General features: G+C 35.2%; 3 protein-coding genes across 4 annotated transcripts; 1 reads left to right on the top strand and 2 right to left on the bottom strand.

Annotated features, from left to right (window-relative positions):
• Positions 1-7,598: 7,598 nt before the first annotated feature.
• On the top strand, positions 7,599-8,683 carry LOC106328243 (probable CCR4-associated factor 1 homolog 11). Its single transcript, XM_013766644.1, has one exon. The coding sequence runs from the start codon at positions 7,730-7,732 to the stop codon at positions 8,585-8,587; it is 858 nt and encodes a 285-aa protein (XP_013622098.1). The 5' UTR covers positions 7,599-7,729; the 3' UTR covers positions 8,588-8,683.
• On the bottom strand, positions 8,608-12,616 carry LOC106328242 (transcription factor E2FB-like). Its single transcript, XM_013766643.1, has 14 exons — positions 12,197-12,616; positions 11,558-11,711; positions 11,366-11,422; positions 11,194-11,279; positions 11,026-11,114; positions 10,874-10,928; positions 10,314-10,366; positions 10,191-10,241; positions 10,068-10,116; positions 9,907-9,972; positions 9,752-9,828; positions 9,441-9,669; positions 9,148-9,217; positions 8,608-9,030 (listed from the first exon to the last, which is right to left on the bottom strand). The coding sequence occupies exons 1-14, from the start codon at positions 12,371-12,373 to the stop codon at positions 8,864-8,866; spliced, it is 1,380 nt and encodes a 459-aa protein (XP_013622097.1). The 5' UTR covers positions 12,374-12,616; the 3' UTR covers positions 8,608-8,863.
• An 8,035-nt stretch (positions 12,617-20,651) lies between these two features.
• On the bottom strand, positions 20,652-21,496 carry LOC106333032. 2 transcript variants are annotated; one of them, XM_013771517.1, is made up of 2 exons: positions 21,282-21,496; positions 20,652-21,179 (listed from the first exon to the last, which is right to left on the bottom strand). In XM_013771517.1, the coding sequence occupies exons 1-2, from the start codon at positions 21,421-21,423 to the stop codon at positions 20,755-20,757; spliced, it is 567 nt and encodes a 188-aa protein (XP_013626971.1). In that variant the 5' UTR covers positions 21,424-21,496; the 3' UTR covers positions 20,652-20,754. The 2 variants fall into 2 exon arrangements, with proteins under 2 accessions (XP_013626971.1, XP_013626970.1); XM_013771516.1 differs by having other exon boundaries at positions 20,652-21,495.
• Between the last annotated feature and the right edge of the window lie 259 nt (positions 21,497-21,755).

Raw genomic sequence — 21,755 nt, 5'->3', positions numbered from 1 at the left:
TGTTCAAGCAAGAATGTCTTATGAGTGTAGTTTTCGGTTACGGAAAAGTTTAGCCTGGTTAAGTGTATTTCTGGTTTGATAATCTTTCTTATAACCATGAGGGGTTATATTTAAAAACAGATTATATGAATTTTTAGCCTGTTTGCTTTCCCTTTTGGCTTGTTAAACTTTTTTTGTAACCAATGATGTAATATATTATCATGTAATGAAATTGTCAAATTGTCAAGTTATTGTAGGTACCATTTGACTTCCGTAAGATAAACATGTCCAAACTTTTACAAGTGTGATTAAACTCTAACTTTACACATATATCGAGTTCGTTTGGTTATAAAATATGGAAACTTGTTATAGCAATGAAACGTTCTTGTACCCAACGAGGGATGGTTTTTAAAATCCGGTTATAAGAAAGTTTAGCATGGTTTGCGTTCCTTTTTGGCTTGTTAATTTTTTTTTGTAACCAATGATGTAATATATTATCAAGTAATGAAATTGTCTTACTGTGCAAGTTGTTGCATATACCATTTAACTTTAGTAAGATAAGCAGCTTCAAGCTTCTTTAACTGTGATTAAACTCAAACCTTAGCCACATATCGACCTCGCTTTGTTAGAAAATATGAAATTTGTTATAGCAATGAACACAAAATATGACATAATATGAATACTAAATGGGTTTAGCCGGGTAACAAATATATGTTTCTTGTCCTTAAATTACTTAACCATCTACTGGATTTCCTTTGATATAAATGGTAAAAAATACAAGCTACAAAATTATGTTTGCCGGCTAACTCAATTAATTTTGCATCTGATATATTGTCAAACTATATATGTAAACTTTTTGATTCAAATTGAAAGACAATCAAGTAATATATGAATTTCATCTTAAACTGAGTGAGAGAGTGACACTTTTGATATACTTGGGAAAACTTTAATTATTAACCACCATTTTATCCAGAATCGGTTAAAAATTTTATTAGCCATCCAACAATGTTATGTATCATGTCTAGTATATAACGTAACTGTGTACTATTTTGGTTTATTACAATGCACCAACAAGTTACGTGTGGCTATCTCAAGATAAAAGGGATATCTGTCTCCGTACTCAATTAGTTTCTGTTAAAAGCTAGAGTCCCTTATCTTGATTCACATTGCAAAAGCTTGACCATATTTCCCACGGCCACGACCAAGTTTAACTTGTTAGATGGAATCAAGTTGTCAGCAAGATGAAAAAGAAGAAAGAAGAAGATCAGTGAGAGGTGTTGTGTTAGTTGTAGATCTACGAATCATCCAAAACAACAACAAAAATAATACATGTAGTTTGTAGTTAAAAGAAAAATGAATCACCAATTAAGATAAGAATAAGTTCGTATGTTTGTATAAGATTGAACGTTATTGGGAACATACAGAGAGAAAAATGGAGAAAGGAGGTGAAGCAGAGGATAGAGAAATCTATAAAATATGAACCAAACTGATGCGGAAAAAAGTTGTAAAAATATATAATATAAAAATATTTAATATACCCACTGGTCTGACTGAGTACTTTGCGTGTGAATATTAAGAAGATATAGTCTAGGAGTGAGGCTGTATAATAATAATGTACGTGATAGGGGTATATCGGTCCGAAAAATTTCGACACAAACTAAGCAAACTCTAAATGTGTGTTCCCTTATTTATGCTAAACTTTGTGTGTGTAGAATGCAATTTCTCTTATTATTTTTTAACATACAGACCATCATAAAGCTGTTTTTAGCGGGGGGATTGTGGATGTTTATGACGTATGTATTCTCTTCAAAACAATGATATATTCAATTTTGTGTACTAGATATTTCATGACTATTGGGACATTTAATTTTATAAATGGAAAATTAGTTGTTGTTGACTTCTTGTAAGTTCAATGAACACGTACGTGACATAACTACGTGTTTAACATGATAAATGTGGAACAATGACATTTTTCTTTTGATTTTCTTGCACTAATTAATTGTGGCTTCAAATGATAAGTATCTGGTATCTGCACATACATTCGTATATTTTTTTGACAGAGACATACCTTCATATATATACACATCATACATCAAATAATAAATAGGTTTGGCTTACTTGTCACCAAAGTTGTTGAACGAACAAATTAAATGTCTTAGTAATCATGAAGAAGAAGTTGTTCTTGTTATAAATGTAAAAATCTTCACCCAAACTTGCTATAAAAAATGCATGTTGGTTTTCACATTAATGTCGGATTCAGCATTACGTGTGCTTCGTTCCTTTCCCTAACTATCAAAAGAAACAGTACGTATCGTCTAAGTTTATTTCTCACATTTTTATCATTATACTAATCTACTTCGATCTTCAAAATTTAAATAGTTAATATGTAAAAATCATCTAACCTCTAAATTGATTAAATAAAATATGTGTATTAATCATTTAAGTTTTAGTCTGTAATCGTGTTTAACCCCATATATCTCAGGATAGGTCCACCAAGTAGAATCTAAACGTAGTCCCAATTTACTTTCTTCACATATGTCTTACATTCAAAAAGGTCCCAAATTTTTTTTCGATTAAACACCTATAAAGGGTTATTCTGATAAAGCCCAGTACAAAAAGTCCTGTGAATCAAGAAGTTGTAAGCCTGATTTGATTTCTAGTCGTCAACAACCAGTGACTAGTAAAAATAAAAATCATTGATTGGTCTAGCAAGAAACCAGCGACCATGTTATGTTTTTTCTTATAAATCCTATCGGGGAGGGTCTAGGTTCCTAATATTCCTTCCCAGCTCACCATGATTCGGTCGGTTTCGGGAAGAACGCATTTAGTGTTACAGAGTGGACTGGCTACCACACTGTCTGACCCGAGTTTGGAATACCTTCCGACTAGTGCCAAGGGGTGAACCGATCATCTGTTACGATCCACCATGTAAACCATTTGGGCCGAAGTCCAAGTCCAGACCGGTCAAGTGATGATAATTTAGTTCACAGAAAAATCAAACACATGAATAATGTGGGTATATACCAAACCCCAAGAAATTACCGAGCAGTGGTAGCTCAACAGAAACTGACCGAACACAGAGTTACCTTATCATTTTCTCAAGTCACGTGACAATCCTCAGTCCTCACCCTCGACTTTTTTTGCATGACATTGCCACATATACACACAAATACATATAGGATAAAGTATATACTAGTGTAATTACGATCTACACGGAAGGATCAGATGATCATAACCAGTGGCGGAGGCAGCCACAGTATTTACTGGTGTCAAAATCAATTTTTTTTTGTTAAAATCAATTATGATTTAAGTATAAATATTCAAGTATCATTATATAGTATTTAATACATTTATAAGCTACTGTAGAAAAGAAAAATCACAGTTAAAACTATCAACTAAAAGTAAAAGTATTTGATTACTGAAAAAAAAATTATTATCAAAACTTAGACATTGGACAATGAAAAATGATTAGACTTGAAAAATCTTGAGTTTTAACTGGTATTCAGCAAGTATTAGAGGGGTCAATATGCTAATCCTACAACATTTTATTAGAATTTATTGTAAAACTACAAGCAATATTTTGTTTTTCAAAAAATCACAATGTACCTCCGTCACTGATCATAACTAACCAAAAGATCACGATGAATTGGTCAGGATCGTCTAGAGGATGGATTGGTATCAATATCATGGTGAATCATTATGACTCAACTCAGTACCTCACACAGGCCTGGTCCAAATATTTCAAAATTTGTTTAAGGCCCTAAACTAATATAGAAAATATGAAAATAATAAAAATGTGCAATGTAAAATTTTAAAACATAGTCCATGTGTCCTAAGCAGGTGCTTTATGTGGCATACCTGTTAAGTCACAAAGTCATACCCTTGCCTTATCTAGATCATGATTATCCTTGTAAGATTATGAACATGTCGACGGTTATTGTGTCGTGGCCATCAAGTACTATAGAGGTCTGATGTGTTTTATTAGTAAGTGACCAGCTAATCTCATCCCTGAATAACAAGCATTTTATGAGTGTTTCTTCATCCTTTAGTTTCCTTAACCTGGACAAGAGAGCAAAGTTATATGCATAACTAGCATAACCAATTCTCAATGCATTGTCCAGATTCTCAAAACGTATTAATTACGTAATGTATGTCCATCCTATCAATAGAAGGGAAGTGCAATCATTGTTTAAAGCGTTAGATATTCATTCCGTGTTTGTAGTCTTAGCCGCAGTTACATATCCCTCGTATGTTCACTGATCTTGGTAAGTTGTAACGATAATTTAATAAAATCATAAAAACTAATCGAAATGAAATGTATTTTATAGGACTTCTGTGTTTTTCTATAACTTCTCTCTAGGAAACAAATCGCCGTCGTCTCTGTGTAGTTCCGACTTCCGTTTCGCCGACGTCGGAGACTCTCCCTCATCGCTTTCATCTCCTTTTCTACTTTGCTAGCTCTCTCCGCGGTTGTCTCTCACCGATATGCTCTGGATTGTGAGATCTCCTTGTCTCTTCGGTTGTTGTTTTCTGCTCATGAGGAATACGACGCTGCGGGGGTCGGAGGCTCTTGGAGTTCAGGCGAGGGGAGATGTCCAGACGTTGAGAGGCTAGTCGGCTTTTGGGTCGAGGTTTTCGTCCGGTGAAATTTTACCTTAGATCTCCGGCGTATCTCGAGGATTGACTGGCGCGTGTCTGTGTAAGGTGACTCCTCCGCCTTGGATCTGCTCGTGTACCTGTTTATTTCCCTTTCCCGGTGTCCCGGCGGAGTGGTGTGGCGGCGTGTGAGCCTCCCCTTCACTTGGTGTCTTGTAAAGCGGTCTTACGGTGTCTAAGCTCAGTGGTTACGGCGTGTTCTCTACTCTCCGGCGTGTCTCAGGTTTCCTCTGGTGTCTTCGTGTGTCGATTCGGTGGTCCTGTTCTCGGCGCGTGCTCCCTCGGCTTGACGTTCGGTTTTGGGTCGTCTATGGCTTTTGTTTCCAGTTTAGCCTCAGGGTGCTTCCTTCTTGCTCGCCTTCAGTCACGGCCCTCCCTTAAGAACCTTCCGGTGGTTTACGTCGCGAAAAATCACCGGTGGGTGGCATCTGGAGTCCTGTCTTCGGCTGTGTCCTGTGTCTGGTTTGATGTCTTGTTCCGTATAAGCCGGTAAAGGTCTCTGGTTTTCAGAGTTTTGACCATGTCCAAGTTTAGCTTCTCGGCTTTGTCATTCGGATGGTTGGACTTGGGGTTATCATGTGTTTGATCACAACTTCCCAGCTCTAGAACTCTCAGCCTAGCGGATGTGATTCTAGTGGTTGTGTTCAACCGGCCTCTGTGTGGGAAAGGATGTGTTTTATGTGGAGGTGCAGCTGTCTTCCAACCCGTTTTATAGGTATTTTGCTATATTTCAATTATTCGGACCCGAACTTCATTGTCTAGGAGCAAAACTCTGGTGGGTTTGCAGTAGGCGACACTCTTGAATCTCTGTGGCGTTGTGGTGTGGTCTCGGTGGGTCGCGCCTTCCTGGTCAGTGCTTGGCGAGCGAGATGGGCTAGTTGGAGATGGCGGTTCCCCCCAACATAATGGGCTGTCTTTATTGCTGATGTCTCTGCTAGGCGGTTGGATGAAAGAGTGTGGCGTAAATCATATATCTGTGTGTTGGCGTTGTTTTGAGAGGAATTGAAGTTACAGTGGTCGATTAGACTGTGGTTTGGTCGGCGTCGTTGGCCGCGGATCGCTAGTAATGACGAGAGATCGGTATTGGTTTCTTCGTGTTTTCGATTTTTTCCCTCCCGCTGAAATTTTAATTTTATCTCCATGTACTATAGTGATAAGCCTAATCTATTTGTGTGGCTTATACGGCTAGCCGGAGGCTTTGTTCCGGTACCCGACTCTCGGGATGTTTATTTATAATTAATATAGTTAAGTTAAAAAAAAAAAAAGTATTTTATAACGATTTGGGTGTGCAAACTGCAAATGCAATGATTGGATGGACACACAGAAGTTGCATTTGTAACAATCCGAGAGTCAAAGCGTCTCCACGACGCAATTCCAACATTTTCCCTTTCCTCGTAACTATGTCAAACCGAACCGAACCAAATATTTAAATTTTAGTCAGTTATGACCCGGAAAAAGGCACATTTCAACATCGAATTTAAGCATCGTGCCTTTTTCTTCACGAACTTTGCAGTAGTGCGTATTTCATCATGAATTTTCAAAAAATTCAAAAATTCTATATGAACTCTCAAAATCATGCCTATATATATGTTGACTGTCAAAGGTGTTAATCAACCGTTAATTTATCAAAACAACGTCGTTTTAGATAAATCTAAAAAATCAAAATCTTCTTCTTCCTAGGTTCGAACCAAAACACTGAAACACTGATATGAACATATAAACCGCTAGACTAGTGTAAAATTTCTTCTTTTAGTAGTGCAAACATTAACACTTATATATACGTTTTGATTTTATCAAATAAATCTTATCAATTGTTTTTTGTTTTAATCTTATCAAGTAAATATATAATTTTTTAAAAAATAAATTTTACGAAACCTTATTATTTTATAAATTTTAATTAATTACCATTTGTTTAAATATTTAATTTTATACTGTTATTTATTGTTTTAATCTTATTGTAACATTTAAAACATTTATAATAATATAAATTTATAAGTTAAATTTGACTTTATATTTTTTTTTATAATATTACAATATATCTAAATTAGTTGTTTTATATCTTTCATTTGTAATATTAAAATTTTTAATAGTATTATAATATATTATAATTTGACTTTATATGTTTATTTTTAATAATACTAAAAATTAAATATTTAAATCAACAGTAATTAATTTAAATTTATAAAATAAGGTTTCGTAAAATTTATTTAAAAACATAATAATTATATATTTATTTGATAAGATTAAAACATTAAATAAATTGGTAAGATTTATTTGATAAAATCAAAAGTATATATAAGTGTTAATGTATACACTACTAAAATAAGAAAGGTACGCTAGTCTAGTGGTTAGGATGTTCATTGATGTGTTTCAGTGCTTGGGTTCAAACTTAGGAAGAAACAAATTTTTGACTTTTTAGATTTATCCAAAACGACGTCATTTTGATAAATTAACGGTTGACTAACACTTTTGACGGTCAAAATATATATAGGCACGATTTTAAGAGTTCATATAAGATTCTTAATTTTTTTAAAATTCATAATGAAATACACACTACTGCAAAGTTCGTGAAGGAAAAGAAACGATGTGTAAAGTCCATGTTGAAATATGCCATTTTTCCGTTATGACCTTATGGGTCCTATGACTATATACCAAATCGAAACTATTCTAAAAATATTTTTGGTTATAGTCATTTCAATTCGATATAGATTAGTTCAATTTTATTATTTTTATTTTTGCTCAAAGAATTTATTTTTATTTAAAGTAAAACAATTTCTACTAATATTTGAACTATATTAATTGAACTAACCAAAATTAAATTAAAAGTTTTGGATTTAACCAAAAAAATCTAAAATGTTGGTTCAGCTCGATAACAAAATTGAAAAACTGGATTAACACACCAATCCATAGTTTTTTTTCCAGGTTCAGTTGTTTCTGATTTAAGCACGAAAATCGAGCTACCGACTCCAATAAACCAGACTAACCGAGCCTGCATGCCCACTCGTCATCCTTCACTTCGCTTTTTCCCCCTACAAGCACCTATATATATATACCTAATATATCCACAGATACCTAAATAAGAAAAAGGTAATCGATGACGATGATGATCAATCCAGATGTAGATCTCATCGATCGTGGCGGATCGGTCGTGGTTCGTGAGGTCTGGGCTTACAATCTCGTCTCTGAGTTTCACCTCATCAGCGCTGTCGTCGAAGATTTCCCCTACATTTCCATGGACACGGAGTTTCCCGGCGTGATCTTCAAGGCGGAGCCAGCGATTCTCCGCCGTGGAAACCCTGGTTATCTCTACAAGCTTCTCAAATCCAACGTCGACGTCCTCAGCCTCATCCAGGTCGGCATCACTCTCTCCGACGCCGACGGAAACCTCCCGGATCTCGGCGGAGGCGTCGACGGGAGCCGCTTCATCTGGGAGTTCAATTTCCGCGACTTCGACGTGGATCGCGACGCGCACGCGGAGGATTCGATCGAGCTCCTCCGTCGCCACGGGATCGATTTCGAGCGTAACCGCAGCGAAGGGGTCGTGTCGGAGAGGTTCGCGGAGCTGATGATGTCGTCGGGGCTGATCTGCAACGAGTCGGTGAGCTGGGTGACGTTCCACAGCGCGTACGATTTCGGTTACCTCGTGAAGATCCTCACGCGCCGGGAGCTTCCGAGTTCGCTGCGAGACTTTCTCCGGTTGCTCAGAGCGTTTTTCGGGGAGCGAGTGTACGACGTGAAGCACATGATGAAGTTCTGCGAGCGGAGATTGTACGGCGGTTTGGACCGGTTGGCTCGGTCGCTTGAGGTAAACCGGAAGGTTGGTAAATGTCATCAGGCCGGTTCGGATAGTTTGCTGACGTGGCATGCGTTCCAGAGGATGAGGGACTTATACTTCGCTGAGCATGGGCCGGAGAAACACGCTGGTGTTTTGTACGGTTTAGAGGTCTTTTGAAGAGGCGGCTATTGGAATTGAATTAATTAACTTCAATTTAATCATTGTAGTTAATGTTAAACCGTTTATAAACTAGTTGGGTTATTTGGTTTTCTATTTTATTTTTCGATTAACTGAAATCTAACCGGACCAAATGAAATAAGGTTGGTTTCTAAGTTGCATCTACTACTACTATATACAACATAACTCTGGATACTCTCAAATCAGATTCTATATACAACAGATATATGGTGGTGCTTGAAATGTGGTATGATGGTGACTTCAGCTACCTGTAGATCACGTAGCAGTGGATTGTTCTCGTTTTGGGCACGATAGAGTCTGTGGCTGTTCCTGGGTTGTGTTGCTTGTTCCAGCGCCTTGATCATATGCAACCATCTGGTGGTTCCAGTTTGGTCCAGCGCCTTGATGAAATGAAAGCATCTGGTTGTTCCAGTTCGGTCCAGCTGATGATAATAGTTAAAGGAGATTTAAACAGATAATATTTGTGGACGAAAAATCTCAAAAGCTCAAAGAAAAAATTATATCAAAGCAGAGTGAGAGAGTAAAGGAATCAAGGATACATTCGTTAGGCCACATGTCTGTGATGCTGACTTCGCCTACCTCTGACCGAAGCCAGTAGTCTACATCCATCTGTGCATCATGTACCATTCAGATAATTAATGAGTTAAGCTTTGAAAATCTGACTTGCAGATTTATATATTAAAAAAGTTTTTCCCCTATCACAAGGGCCAAAAGCCGAGCCTGACTTTATCGATATGATCTTTGTCAATTACTTTCCTGGCTATATATTCTGAAGTTTGCAGACTGATTACGCATGAAACAATTGAAATCTGAAGAAGAAGTTGGGACTTACATCCAAATCTGGAGGTACAATCTTCATGATACCATCAACAAAGTCCTGAGATTCCATGTCGGAGTAAACTCGTTGTGTATCATCAACTTCCTGCGTTTCAATGTTTTTTACGGTGCTGTCCTCCTTCACCGGCACCCCTACATCTTGGTTCTCAGGGACACCAGAAGTTGATGGAACATTTGAAGGTTCATCAACATTGGGAATGTCCTCAAATCTCTCTTCGAATTGACTTAAAAACAATCACAAATGTCGACACTTCAATTTCATAAATCTATCGATGGCAAGCATAACCCTTGAGGGCAGGGATTTACCTGACTAGATACACGTCTATTGGTCCCATTGTGCTTCTCAGAATTATTCTGTATCTCCTCTGAGGATAACCACCAGCCTGATTGATGAAGAGATAAGTTGTGTAAGTAGTTACAAACATTGTATCGTTAATTTGTTTATGTGCTCTTAAGCATACCTCATCAGGATCTGGCACCTCAAGAGTTGTTCCATGCGGTGCCTTTACAGCGATAAGCGTCTTATTCTAAAATAGGCATGAGAGACACCACAAAATCAGTATTCCCAGTTAGAAAAATGTAGGTGAAAGAGAAATACGTAGTTATTAGAAGGAGACCCGACCTGGAAGCATGGTAGGTTCTTAATGTCGTCTTCAGAAACAAACAGAAACCTAAAAGTTGGAAGAGTCAGAGCAAATAGATTGTAATGTACCTTTCGCTAGGAGAAATAGCAGGAGAAGCTTACCTTTTATTATTTTCATCCTCGCTCAAGCTTGTTAATCTTTCTTGTGATTCCCTGCAACCAGGTTGATGCTCAATAAGTTACAAGAACAGCAGAAAACAAAAAGGAAATAATCTACGAGAATACCTGATTTGGTCATCTAATTTGGCCTCCTCAGCTGAGAGGTTTTGTATTTCATCCTATACGAGAATCAACGGATAACTAAACGTCAAACTACAACTGGTAATGGAAATATGAATAATCCCAACAGTTTTGCAAACAGAAGATGAAACAAGGAATAAATGAATGACCGATATAAAAGAAAAATTGCAGTAACCAACTATTCATTTATTCACACTGGTGGCGTACTTGGACTGTATGAGAAACATAAACAAAATCCCATCATTCTAATGTACTAGTAGGGGAGTACATGATGGAGTTTCTGTTTACAGTGTTTGTGGTGCATTTACTAGTATCCTAGTTACCCACCACCCCACCCCACCCCCTACTCCAACAGTCTAGATCTCAAAGAAAAGGTATAACAAGAACTATACTCATGCGGACTCATACGATGTTCAAGAAGGCAATGTGAATTAACATATACCCACGTAAAAACTATTATAAAACTGGTGACATCGCACAAGATAGTTTGCAGTGGAACATCAGAACTTGTGACAGGTAAATGAATACATAAGAATGTTCTATACCTGTAGGTTAGCTATGTTTTCCATTGTTTCTCCTGGTTTTGAGACATCGAGACCCCTAAAACAAACAAAGGAAAATTCAGAAAACCGTGACTCACACGTGAGGCATCAAATCAAAGGAATCCAAGATTTTGATATTCGGATGACATGCTTACTTCCACTGAATCCTGTTCTTGAGCGTCTTCTCAATCAAACCTATTCCTTCTAACACATTGGTAATATCGTATATCCTTCTCTTTTGTACCTGCATCAACAGAAACATGAGTTAAGATTTGACGGGAAGTAATACATCAAGAGGGCAGTTACGAGTTTGAATACGTCACCTCTAACGTATCAGCTGCTTTGTTCAGATCAAGAATTCCATCCTCTGCTTGTTTTATCAAATTGATAAATTTCTTTGTCAAAAGACCTGAATTAGATTAGATCATTAAAAACAGATTTCTTTTCGAAAATACTTTCAGTCAAACACTAGTTTGTGCAAAATAAATTATTTACCTAGCGAACTATCATACCGACAAGAACCAGCCTGTGCAATGTTATTTCCAGGAGAACCTGCCAAAACAAAAAGATCCTTCTCACTACACTGCAGTTATCTCAGAGCACATAAGTAATTATTTATCATTGGTCTACTAACAGTCGCCTCTGTTGATAGAAAAAATATACAGAACATTTCAGGCCACCACTCACCTGCATTAAAACCAGAAGCTTGTATTCCAGTTTTGTTAGACTTCACAGACCTAGAAGATTTCTCGGCCTTCCCTCCTTTCCCTGTTACAGGTGTTTGCAGAACACCTGCATTCATTTCACTGGGCTCATATATCTGGTTTACCAAATCCGTCAGCTGCCAACAATAAATAAAGATAAACAATTATACAGTTAAATACACCAAATTTGGAAAACCTTTAAACAGATGAACAACAGGAAGCTGACACCACCAAAATAATCCTGAATCAGTAGAGAAGAAACAACTTTTGATTCCAATAAACCTTATCCTACCAGGCATCACACTGTCACTCGGCTGAGTTCAAAAGCATATAAGCAAACCATAGATTCCAAGGGCAACATAGCAACAAAATCTACTCTAAATAGCAAAGTAAATGAGCACCACAAACCCTAGACCAATCAAACTAAAGTAGCCATCCCTACACAATAATTACTTGCAATGCTAAATCCATATAGAGCCCAATCGAAGAGTTTAAACGCCATTTCACCGCCGGAGTCACAAAAATTCTCATCGGAGTTTTATACAATCAAGCCTCAAAATCGAAAATCTTGAATTGTAACGACAGCTTCAAAATTCACAGCCGAAACTGACAGTATACTTACAGAGGGTTTGATAACAATCGCCTCGGAGACCTGATCAGGACCTCCGCGACTCTCCGCCGGTTCAAACCGGTGATACTCTCCCGGGGCAACAAGCGGAGGCTTCATAGAAGCTGCAGAAGGATGATGCTGCCGCTTAGGAGGTTGATGTTGCTCGGGCTCTTGCTGAGAGTCCGACATGGGAGCGAATCTCGAAAATCTCTCAACCGCGAAAACGAAACGGCGAAAGCAAATCTCTGGAAATTCGGATCTCCGACGAGTAGAGATCCGAAGAGGTTTGGGGGAGGCAGATCTGCGGCTGAGGTTGCGGAGAATCGGGGGAAGAGAATGTGAGCAGATCGGCGAAACGAAAAAAAGCGGGAGAGGAGAGGAGAGAAGAAAAAAAAGAAAGAGACGGTGGAAGAAAACGAGGGAATGAGTTGCGTTTGGTTCAGATACTGATGTGGAGGGAAGCGCACGAGTAACATAATCTTTCTTTTTTACTCCCTAACCAACGAATAATCTTTTTGAGATTATCCCCTCCTTTTTGTATATATTTATATATTTTCTGTTTACATATTAGTAAAAAAGTTCCTTCATCAAGTAAATTAATAGTAAAAATTAATGTTGATTTATTATGCTATTACATAGTATAAAAATATTATATAGATAATTTTACAATCAACAGTTTTGCATATATGTTTATGACCAAAATCAGGTTTTCTACCTACTTCATTATTAAATATAATTTGCAAATTTCATTAATCTACATAATTACTGATAAATTAATTTTTAGCATTCAAAATCCATACTTTTTGGTGTGAAATCATTAATAAACACTAGTTTCATAGTCTCCGCGGAGACAATGATGATGCTTGGATGGGATTTTGATGTTTGTTTTGTGAATTTTATTTGTTCGGGTTTTAACCGAAAATGGTCAGGATTGAAATTTGTAAATCTCCCAGCATGATTGAATTGATATAAAAATGATTAGGAATTCATATGCTTTTGATATTTCCATATATTATTTTAGATGATGTTATCGAGTATTTGTGTTATTAGTGCTTTCATGTTCAAGAGTTGTGGTTTATGGTGTTGTTATTATCTAATTAGTAGGTTGTTAGTATATTATTGTTAAATAGTTGAATGACATTAAAAATAAAATGGTTTTTAAGATGTTTACAAATTATACAAAGAAACATACTTTAATGGATAGAAAAGAGAAAGAGAGATCATGCTTGTTTAGGGTTTGTGCGGAATGTTTAGGGGTTAATATTTATTAGTGAATAAAGAATTTTATTTATTAGTGAATATTTTTTTTTTATTTACAGATAAGAATGCTTAACAAATTGAATTGTGTCTGTATTTCCATATTTTATTTCTTGTACGATTTAATCGGATCTTTACGTTATTAACGATTTCATGACCGTAGGTAGTAAAACTTAGGTAGTTGTTAATATAAAACTCTAATATTGGAACGTAAAACAGTTTTTTTTCCAAAAGAAAGTTTATTAGTTTTTTTTTAAATGTGTCATGACATGTTTTTGAAAATATATAATTGTAGTATAGTTTCTTTTAGACAGATTAATAATGATATAATTTCATATAATTATATAGTTGTATGCCTATTTCATTAGTAGTTTTTTTATACTCCCTCTGTTTCATATTAAGTGACGTTTTAGACTTGTGCACACGGATTAAGGAAACAATTAATTTTGCATGTTTTCTGTATAAAAACACAATTACCTATACACCTAACCATATTTCAACCAATAGATTAACAAATAACAGAATAAAATTAATAAATTTTACATTGAAAACTGAAAACGACATTTATTTTGTAACAAATTTTTTTCTCTAAAACGATATTTAATATGAAACGGAGGAAGTATTTGGTAAAAATATTGTGGATAGTTTAAAAATGAGAATGGTGGACTAAAAAGGTTAAAGTGGTATAGGTCTATTTTCAAACACAATGAAAACGTAATAGCTGGGTTTTTAAATGCTTGGGCTTGAAAATCGGTGGGTCTTGAGTCACAATTTAGGTCTGAAACTGGAAAAACGGTTTAATCTCCCTTTTTTCCTCATCATCGACAGCTTCACAAGTTCTTGCGATTTCTGGCCTGATTGCATTTTCAGTGTGTGAGTTTGTAAAATTATAGTTATTCTAAAGCGTCATGGAAAAGAGATATGCTCACCTCAGCTAAGGCTGTCTCTGCCGCATTCCTTGCTCAGTGCTCATTTGTTGCTTTGTTGTTCTCAGAGCCTAAAATAAAAATGTTTGAATTTGTTAATTGAGTTTGACAGTTAAATAAATTGATTATCAAGCTTGATGTGTTTCCCTTATTACCATAGATTTATCTTAAATTTCCAATAGATAAATTTTGAATAAAACATAACTTACAAAAAATACTAACAAACAAAAATCATCAAATAATGAAAGAGAAGACAAAAAAAAAGATAAAGTTCTTTTGGCCAATTAGATCCATTAAACCACAAAATAAACAATAACTATTAAATATACTAAACACATAAACTACATTAAAATTCTAACTAAATTTATATAATAATTAATTAAAAGAAATATTAAACTTTTTGACCAATGAAAAACAGATAAAAGGATAACCTTATGAATTGTTGGATTAATCTAAATCTAAGGGTGCATATTTATTTTTCTCTCTCTTTCTCTCTGCAGACACATATTCCTCATTCTCTTCTCTCTTTTTTTGGTATGAATCTTCTCCTCCTCTTATTTCTTACTATTTTTTTTTCATATTTGATCAACAGAAAACATAAGAAGATGATAATGGAGTTGAAGAATACGAAGATTCGCTGGTGACGAAACTCTGGAGGCTCTCCGGAGACGAATCCACGGCGGAGCTCAAGGTCGACTTCACGCCATCCTCTCACATGTGCTCAAGCTCAACGTCACACCATCTTCGCAATCTCGTCGTCACGCCATCGGCTCGAGTTCGCCGTCAATCTAGCCTAACAGAGAGGAGGAAGATTCTTCCCAAATCTCCATTATTCTTTTTTCATTTCTTGCTCCTTTAATCTGCCGACGCATGGATCTGATATGTTTTTGATGGTGAGATTTAATGTTGTTTTGTGGGTTTGATACCTAGAAGATCTGAAAGCTGAACCGAAGATCTGCATATAATCTAACGGTTTAAAAATCCTACGACAAAAAAAGAAACTACGCAACTGATATCACTGAATATGCCTTCAAATTGAAATATTCAAGTTTTAAGAAGATCTTACCCTTGCTTCTTATATATTTTCATCATTTTATTCTCAGGGCATAATGAAGCAACTGTTTTTGTGCTTCGAACGACATCGGATTTCCTTTTTTCTAGTTCAACTCACTCACGCTGAAATGCACGATAAGTCAAAATTGAACAGTCTGCTGATATTACCGACTTTCGTTGCTCTGTATTCTCCCTGAAGCTGCAACCAGTAGAGGAATCGTTGAGAGTTTTAGAGATGAAGGGTTGCTTTGTTTAAGATGAAGTATATATAAGGAGGATTTAAGGAGGTGTTACGAATCGAAACCATTAATAATGAATTGATTTAAGATGGGGAAATGGAGAAATTGACGAAGAGAAGTTGTTTCTTACTTCCCTGGAAACTCAAGAGTCAAAACCCATTTATCATAACATAATATCAAACCTTTTTATTTTTTGAATAAGCTCATTTATCATTATCATATGACATAATATCAAAACAAAATGAAAAAATAATTTATTTTGAGTGAGACCCATATAATATGGCAGTTGTGTGGTTTAAACCCACAAACTGGCGGACTTAATTAGAAGCCTTAGGGCATGATTATCGGCTGAGACATTTTTTGGTCCTTAAATTTTTATTTTATTTTTTGATTTAAAAAAAAATAAATTAAATGATGAACCAATTGCGGACCGTCACGTGTCAGTGAGGTCCGCAAACAGTTAGGGACAACCCTTGGGATGTTTCTTAATTAGAGACATTTGAGCAAAGTTCTTAGAAAAATATGGTGGGTCCCACACAAAAAACACTAAAGACCAATGTTGGGACTACCAATAATCATGCTCTTAGACCACTTGGTTAAAGTGTATTTTGTTGTTCATAACCATCTTATCAAGACTATGGGTTTTTAAAAAATAAATGCAGGGTCCACAAACCTGGTAACGTGGCGATTGGAGAGCCTTGAAATTGCTTCATTATAATGTTGATTACCGCTGAAATTAGAGAACTTCCACGAGAAAGTTAATAAAGTTATGCAATCTAATTTTTGGGTACAGTTTTATTGTGTTCAGTGCAGTACGAATCTAATTTGCATATCGGGAAAAAGAGCTGTACAGATGGTGGTTGTCAGTAAAAAATGATGTTGGATGAATTGGATTTATTCGTGAGTTTATCAAACTGTCGCATCCGTTACACGCGTTAAGCGTGAGCGATTATCTGTCAAGCATATTATATTTTGCTGAATAATATTCATGTAGCACATATGTAAACAGGATAATACAACAGTTGATACAGTATTTACATATTGATTCCTTATTAAAGGGAGTACTAGATTTTGATCCGCGCTTTCAAAGCGCGGATTTATTTTCCTTTTTTTTCAATTGACAAGTATTTAGCGTCATATTTCATATATTTGTGTTTTATTTTATAAAAGACTTAAACTTTTTATCTTTCTTTATCGTGTTTCATTTTAAATGACTATTTATGTTTAAAAAATTAAACTTTATTTTTTTAATGAATTAAGTTGGTATAACTCTGATGAATTAATTTTATTATGTGGTTAATATTTTAATAAAAATAATTATATACTTTTAATAAAGATTTATACTTTTCAATGAAAAAATCAATTTTTTTTTATGAATGCTTAAATTATAGGGATAATTTGCAAAATACCCTATTTAGGATTTGAAATTTGATAATTAACTTGGACTCAATGGCCCAAAGGAAAAAAAATGTGAGAATTGGATCTGATTTCTTAATCGGCCCAAATGGCCCAAGAGAGATCTGATGTGGATAGTGGGATGGATCCAAAAATAATGGCCCAATATAGATGTGTTATTAATATTACTTGATTGCCCTTAATGAAACATGCAATGTTAATAAAGAAAGAGCAGACTAAGGTAAAAAAGACAATAGGATCCTGCTTTAATAGTATAGATTTACATAATGCTGGTTTCTTTGATTAATGTACTAAGTTTTGGTTTGGTTTATGAATCATCTTTTATTGGTTATAGAGAAATATCGAACCAGTAATTACATAATCAAACCGGTAATCCCTTGGAACAGGCTAAACCATAAAGCCTCTACACTCTAGTTTGAATTTATCTCACAATTGGTAACTTTAATAATAAAATGATAGGCTGACCAAGAACCACAGATGAACACTGGTGGAATCTTGACCCAAAAAATTCATCACTAAGAATCCAATTAAATGCAACTCATGGAATTTTTGGCATTGATAGAGATGAACATGGTATTACTTATGTGGATTTGAACCACCAAGACAACCAACCGAGTCTATATAGGGAACAGTTGTTATATGAATTCAGACACTTAAATCTCATTTGGCTGCTACGAATTTTCAAACACACAAGCTCAGGTATGAGTAAGCAAAAGAGACACTGAGACTTTGAAAGCTTGACATGATTTCAGGTATATTAGGAAACTAGAAGCTTATTTTAATTTATCTATGGAAGAAGAACAAATAAAAGAAGCCCATAGACAAATTGGAAAAAAAAATAACATGAAGATTAGGAAATTAGAAGCTTATTTTAGAAGCGGTGTATATGCAGCATTTGATGGGAATAGAAGGAGTCATGGTGGATCATGTGGAATAGATAACAGAGGCTGTGAGGGAGATGATGAAGCCATCCAATAGAGATGATACTAAGCCAAAGCCAAACTTCTCTGAGAGAGAGCTCTCCTTTCGTCTCAAGCTCATTCCGGAGTTGATACAACACTGAACTCTTAACTCAGTTAGTTACATATTAGGATATGTTGTTTTCCCAAAAACTGACAATGTGGGGATGGATGCTACTATCGTGAGAGCCCAAATGTTATAGATTGATATCAGTACTACCATCACCAAGTTACACTTTTGATTGATGAATTTAATTGTGTAAAAAAAAAATATTCAAAATGTGTAATGCAAGAATGACATTTAATCTTCTCATTGTTCTCATGGGGTCACAGTTTGCATCTTATATCTCCAGCTTCATCATAACTGGGAACCAATGTCAGTTGGATTCACATCTTCAGCATCGAAGGCCATTGGAAAAGGAGTATTTCAGTGTTTGTAGAAACGGTACAATGAAAGAACTATCTATAATATTAAATAAATTAGATAATCATAATAAAATATCTATAAATATTTTAGTTTAATTCTGGGTGTTTTTAAAATTATCAATTTTTAACAAAATAAGTTAACGAAGTTAATCACCGTGTATATTCTCTGTTAAGTTCATATAATGTCGTTTTGAAATTAAAATGTTGTTCCTCAAGAAAATTGAACCAATGACCAAAACTACACTTGTTGTAAAGCTAAACCACTATACCACTTACAATTCCGTTAACTTTAATAAATACTAATAATTATTATTATTAGACTTCCTAATCATCTTCTCCCAACCAAAATCTCTATTTATTTCTGAATCTAAAAATTACATAATTTAATTTGCTTGGGTGACAAATCGAATGAATTGTTCTTTGTTACAAGACGAAATATAAGTCTAGTTTGTTTTTATTTTCTCAAATCGATCCCTCCTTGTATATAGAGAAATGAGAGAGACCTCGTCAAGTGGTCTTTCATGGTGGCCTATGGTACTCTTTGCTTCGTTTGTCCTACATTTCGTCCTAGGTTCTTCTTCTCCAACATAATTTTAGATCTAGAAATAAATTAGGAATTTAAGTTGGGAGAAGATGATTTGAGGTTGACTTATTCTTGGGTTCACCAACCAATAGGATTGTGTTATTTCATATTCGATATCTTTTAAAAAAGGAAACAAAATATTGTCAAATTATATTATCTTTTTAAAATTAAAAGATAAACAGAAATAAATAAAAAATAGTAATAATTACAAAAAAAATATTTTTAACGTCGTCAGCAAAACATTAAACCCTAAATCCTAATCCCTAAACCCTAAATCCTAAACCTTAAACCTTTGGGTAAACCCGAAACTCTAGGATAAATCTTAAACTCTAAGATAAATCTTAAATTCTAAGATAAATCTTAAACTCTAAATCAAAATCACTAAACACTAAAACACTCAAGGATTTAGGGTTTAGGATTTAGGGTTTAGAGTTTTAGGGTTTAGTGTTTTTATTTAGAGTTTAGGATTTATCCAATGGTTTACCCAAGGGTTTAGAGTTTACCCAAGGGTTTAAGGTTTACCCAAGGGTTTAGGGTTTATGATTTAGGGTTTAGGGATTAGGATTTAGTGTTTAGGGATTAGGATTTAGGGTTTAGTGTTTTGCTGACGACGTTAAAAATATTTTTTTAATTCTTTTTTCTGTAGGTGCTATTTTTTTTTCTTTTTTTTTATTTTAAAAATATAATATAACTTGATAATATTTTGTTTCTTTTTTTAAAAGATATCGAATTTGAAATAATGAAATCTTTTGGCTGGTGAATGTAGAAGTTCACCCTAGGGGGTGAACCCAAGAATAACTCTTTGAGATTTAACAATAATTTATCAAAGTTAGCATAACAAGTGGTTTAGCTACAGAACAAGTGTAGCTTTGGTCATGGGTCCAATTCTATTGAAGAACAGTTTTTTTTTTTAATTTCAAAACGACGTATGAACATAACAGGGATTATACACAGAGATAACCCCATAATTATTCTAATGACGTTTTAAAAATGGTTTAGTCAAAATATATTAGAAACTAAAACGGCCAATCATGATAAGTTGAAGTTTTAAATGGTACACGAAAAAGTTCATGTTTTTTTTTCAACCAAATTTGAAAGTTGTTAATAAACTGGTTAAACCATGTAACACACAGACCCTCTAGTTTGATTTTATCTCACATTTAGAAAATTTATTAATAAAATGATAGGTTGACCAAGAAACACAGATGAACCACTAGTGAAATGTTGACCCCAAAAAAATCCACCACTTTTGAAAAATATTAAACCATTTGCACTCCTTAGAATCCAATTGACAACCAACTGAACCAAGGGATATTTGTTATCTCAGTTCAGACACTCATATCTCATTTGGTAGCGTTACATGGACAAACCAAACTCCTCTACTTCGTTGGTAGTGTTGCTGAGATTGACAGATTTGGTTCCATGTTTGTTAACTTGAACAAGTGATAGCAGACCAAAAATAGACATGTATTTTTTTCACAGCGGTCCTCGATCTATCAGCCCGCTGTATCTAATTGAAGGCAAGACTACGGTGTCAGCCATTTGGTCCCGGTTTGACACTCTAAGATCAACTATGACTATTTAACCACATGCTTAATCCCATTTTATTTAATTAAAAACGTTTTAAATTAGAAACTAAAAATAGAAATAAAGAAAATAAACTAAACCTAATGCCAATAACTATATCAAAGATCGCGGAGAGACTCAATATCTAAACCGAATTCAAGTTATCCCGGAGTGAATATCCACATCGTCGCATACCTCCGAGCAACGAACCAAACACGTTCCCCGCCGAATCCGTAGTAAACTTCACCGGAATACCGCTGCAAATCACCGACAAGAACCCATGTGCAAATTCCGCCTTCAACCCTACGACACTCTCCACACGATAATCCCAAACCACGCTGCCGTTAACTCCCGACGTCACCACATGTTTGAAGTCGACAATTGTTACCGGCTCATCATTCTTCTCGGTGGTAACAAGTCTCCCGAAATCATCCAGCGACGGAGATACCTGGGAGATAACCTCGTCGCCACGAAGGAGACGCGACGTGACTGTATGGAGAGAGAGTTTACATCTGGTGACTGGACTCTTCGCAACCAAACCGGTTCTCCAATCAGCGGTTGAAACGTTTGCTGCGTTTGTGACGTTTGAGACGGAGACGGAGACGGAGTGAGCAAAAAGCTCTATGTAACAAGCAGATTTGCCTAGGACAAGATGATACAAAAGGACCATACCTCCAAAGATAAGAGTGATAACGAGTATGAAAATAATGCTATAGAAGTAGGTAGCGCAGCAATATCCTAGAGTAACCTCGACGGGACCATCGTCTCGGCCGCCTGAATCGGTGGTTGAAGCTTGCCCTCTAGACGTGTACATGTTAAAATTCTTATACACTTTGTGAAAATATATACTTTATTAAAGAATGCATGTATATATCGAAAGCTGGATTAATACTTTTTATTTAAGGTTTTTCATAGTAGGATAAATCTCGTATTGTTGATAAATGTCACACAGCAAATATAACGGATTTAAGAGCATCGTTATTATATAATAAAGTATATTTTTATTTTATATATTTAAAATAGAATGAAGAAAACCAATAAGAAGACAATTTTCTTTAGATTCTCTTAACAGCAAGAGAAAATATCTCCCATTTTCGTTCATTATCTCATTACTTCTCTTTTTTCTTCTGTTTTATTATTATTTTT

Source organism: Brassica oleracea, chromosome C3 (assembly GCF_000695525.1).
Source record: "Brassica oleracea var. oleracea cultivar TO1000 chromosome C3, BOL, whole genome shotgun sequence".
Taxonomy (NCBI): domain Eukaryota; kingdom Viridiplantae; phylum Streptophyta; class Magnoliopsida; order Brassicales; family Brassicaceae; genus Brassica; species Brassica oleracea.
The sequence above is the reverse complement of the archived record's forward strand: the minus strand, read 5'-3'. Positions and strand labels throughout refer to the sequence as shown.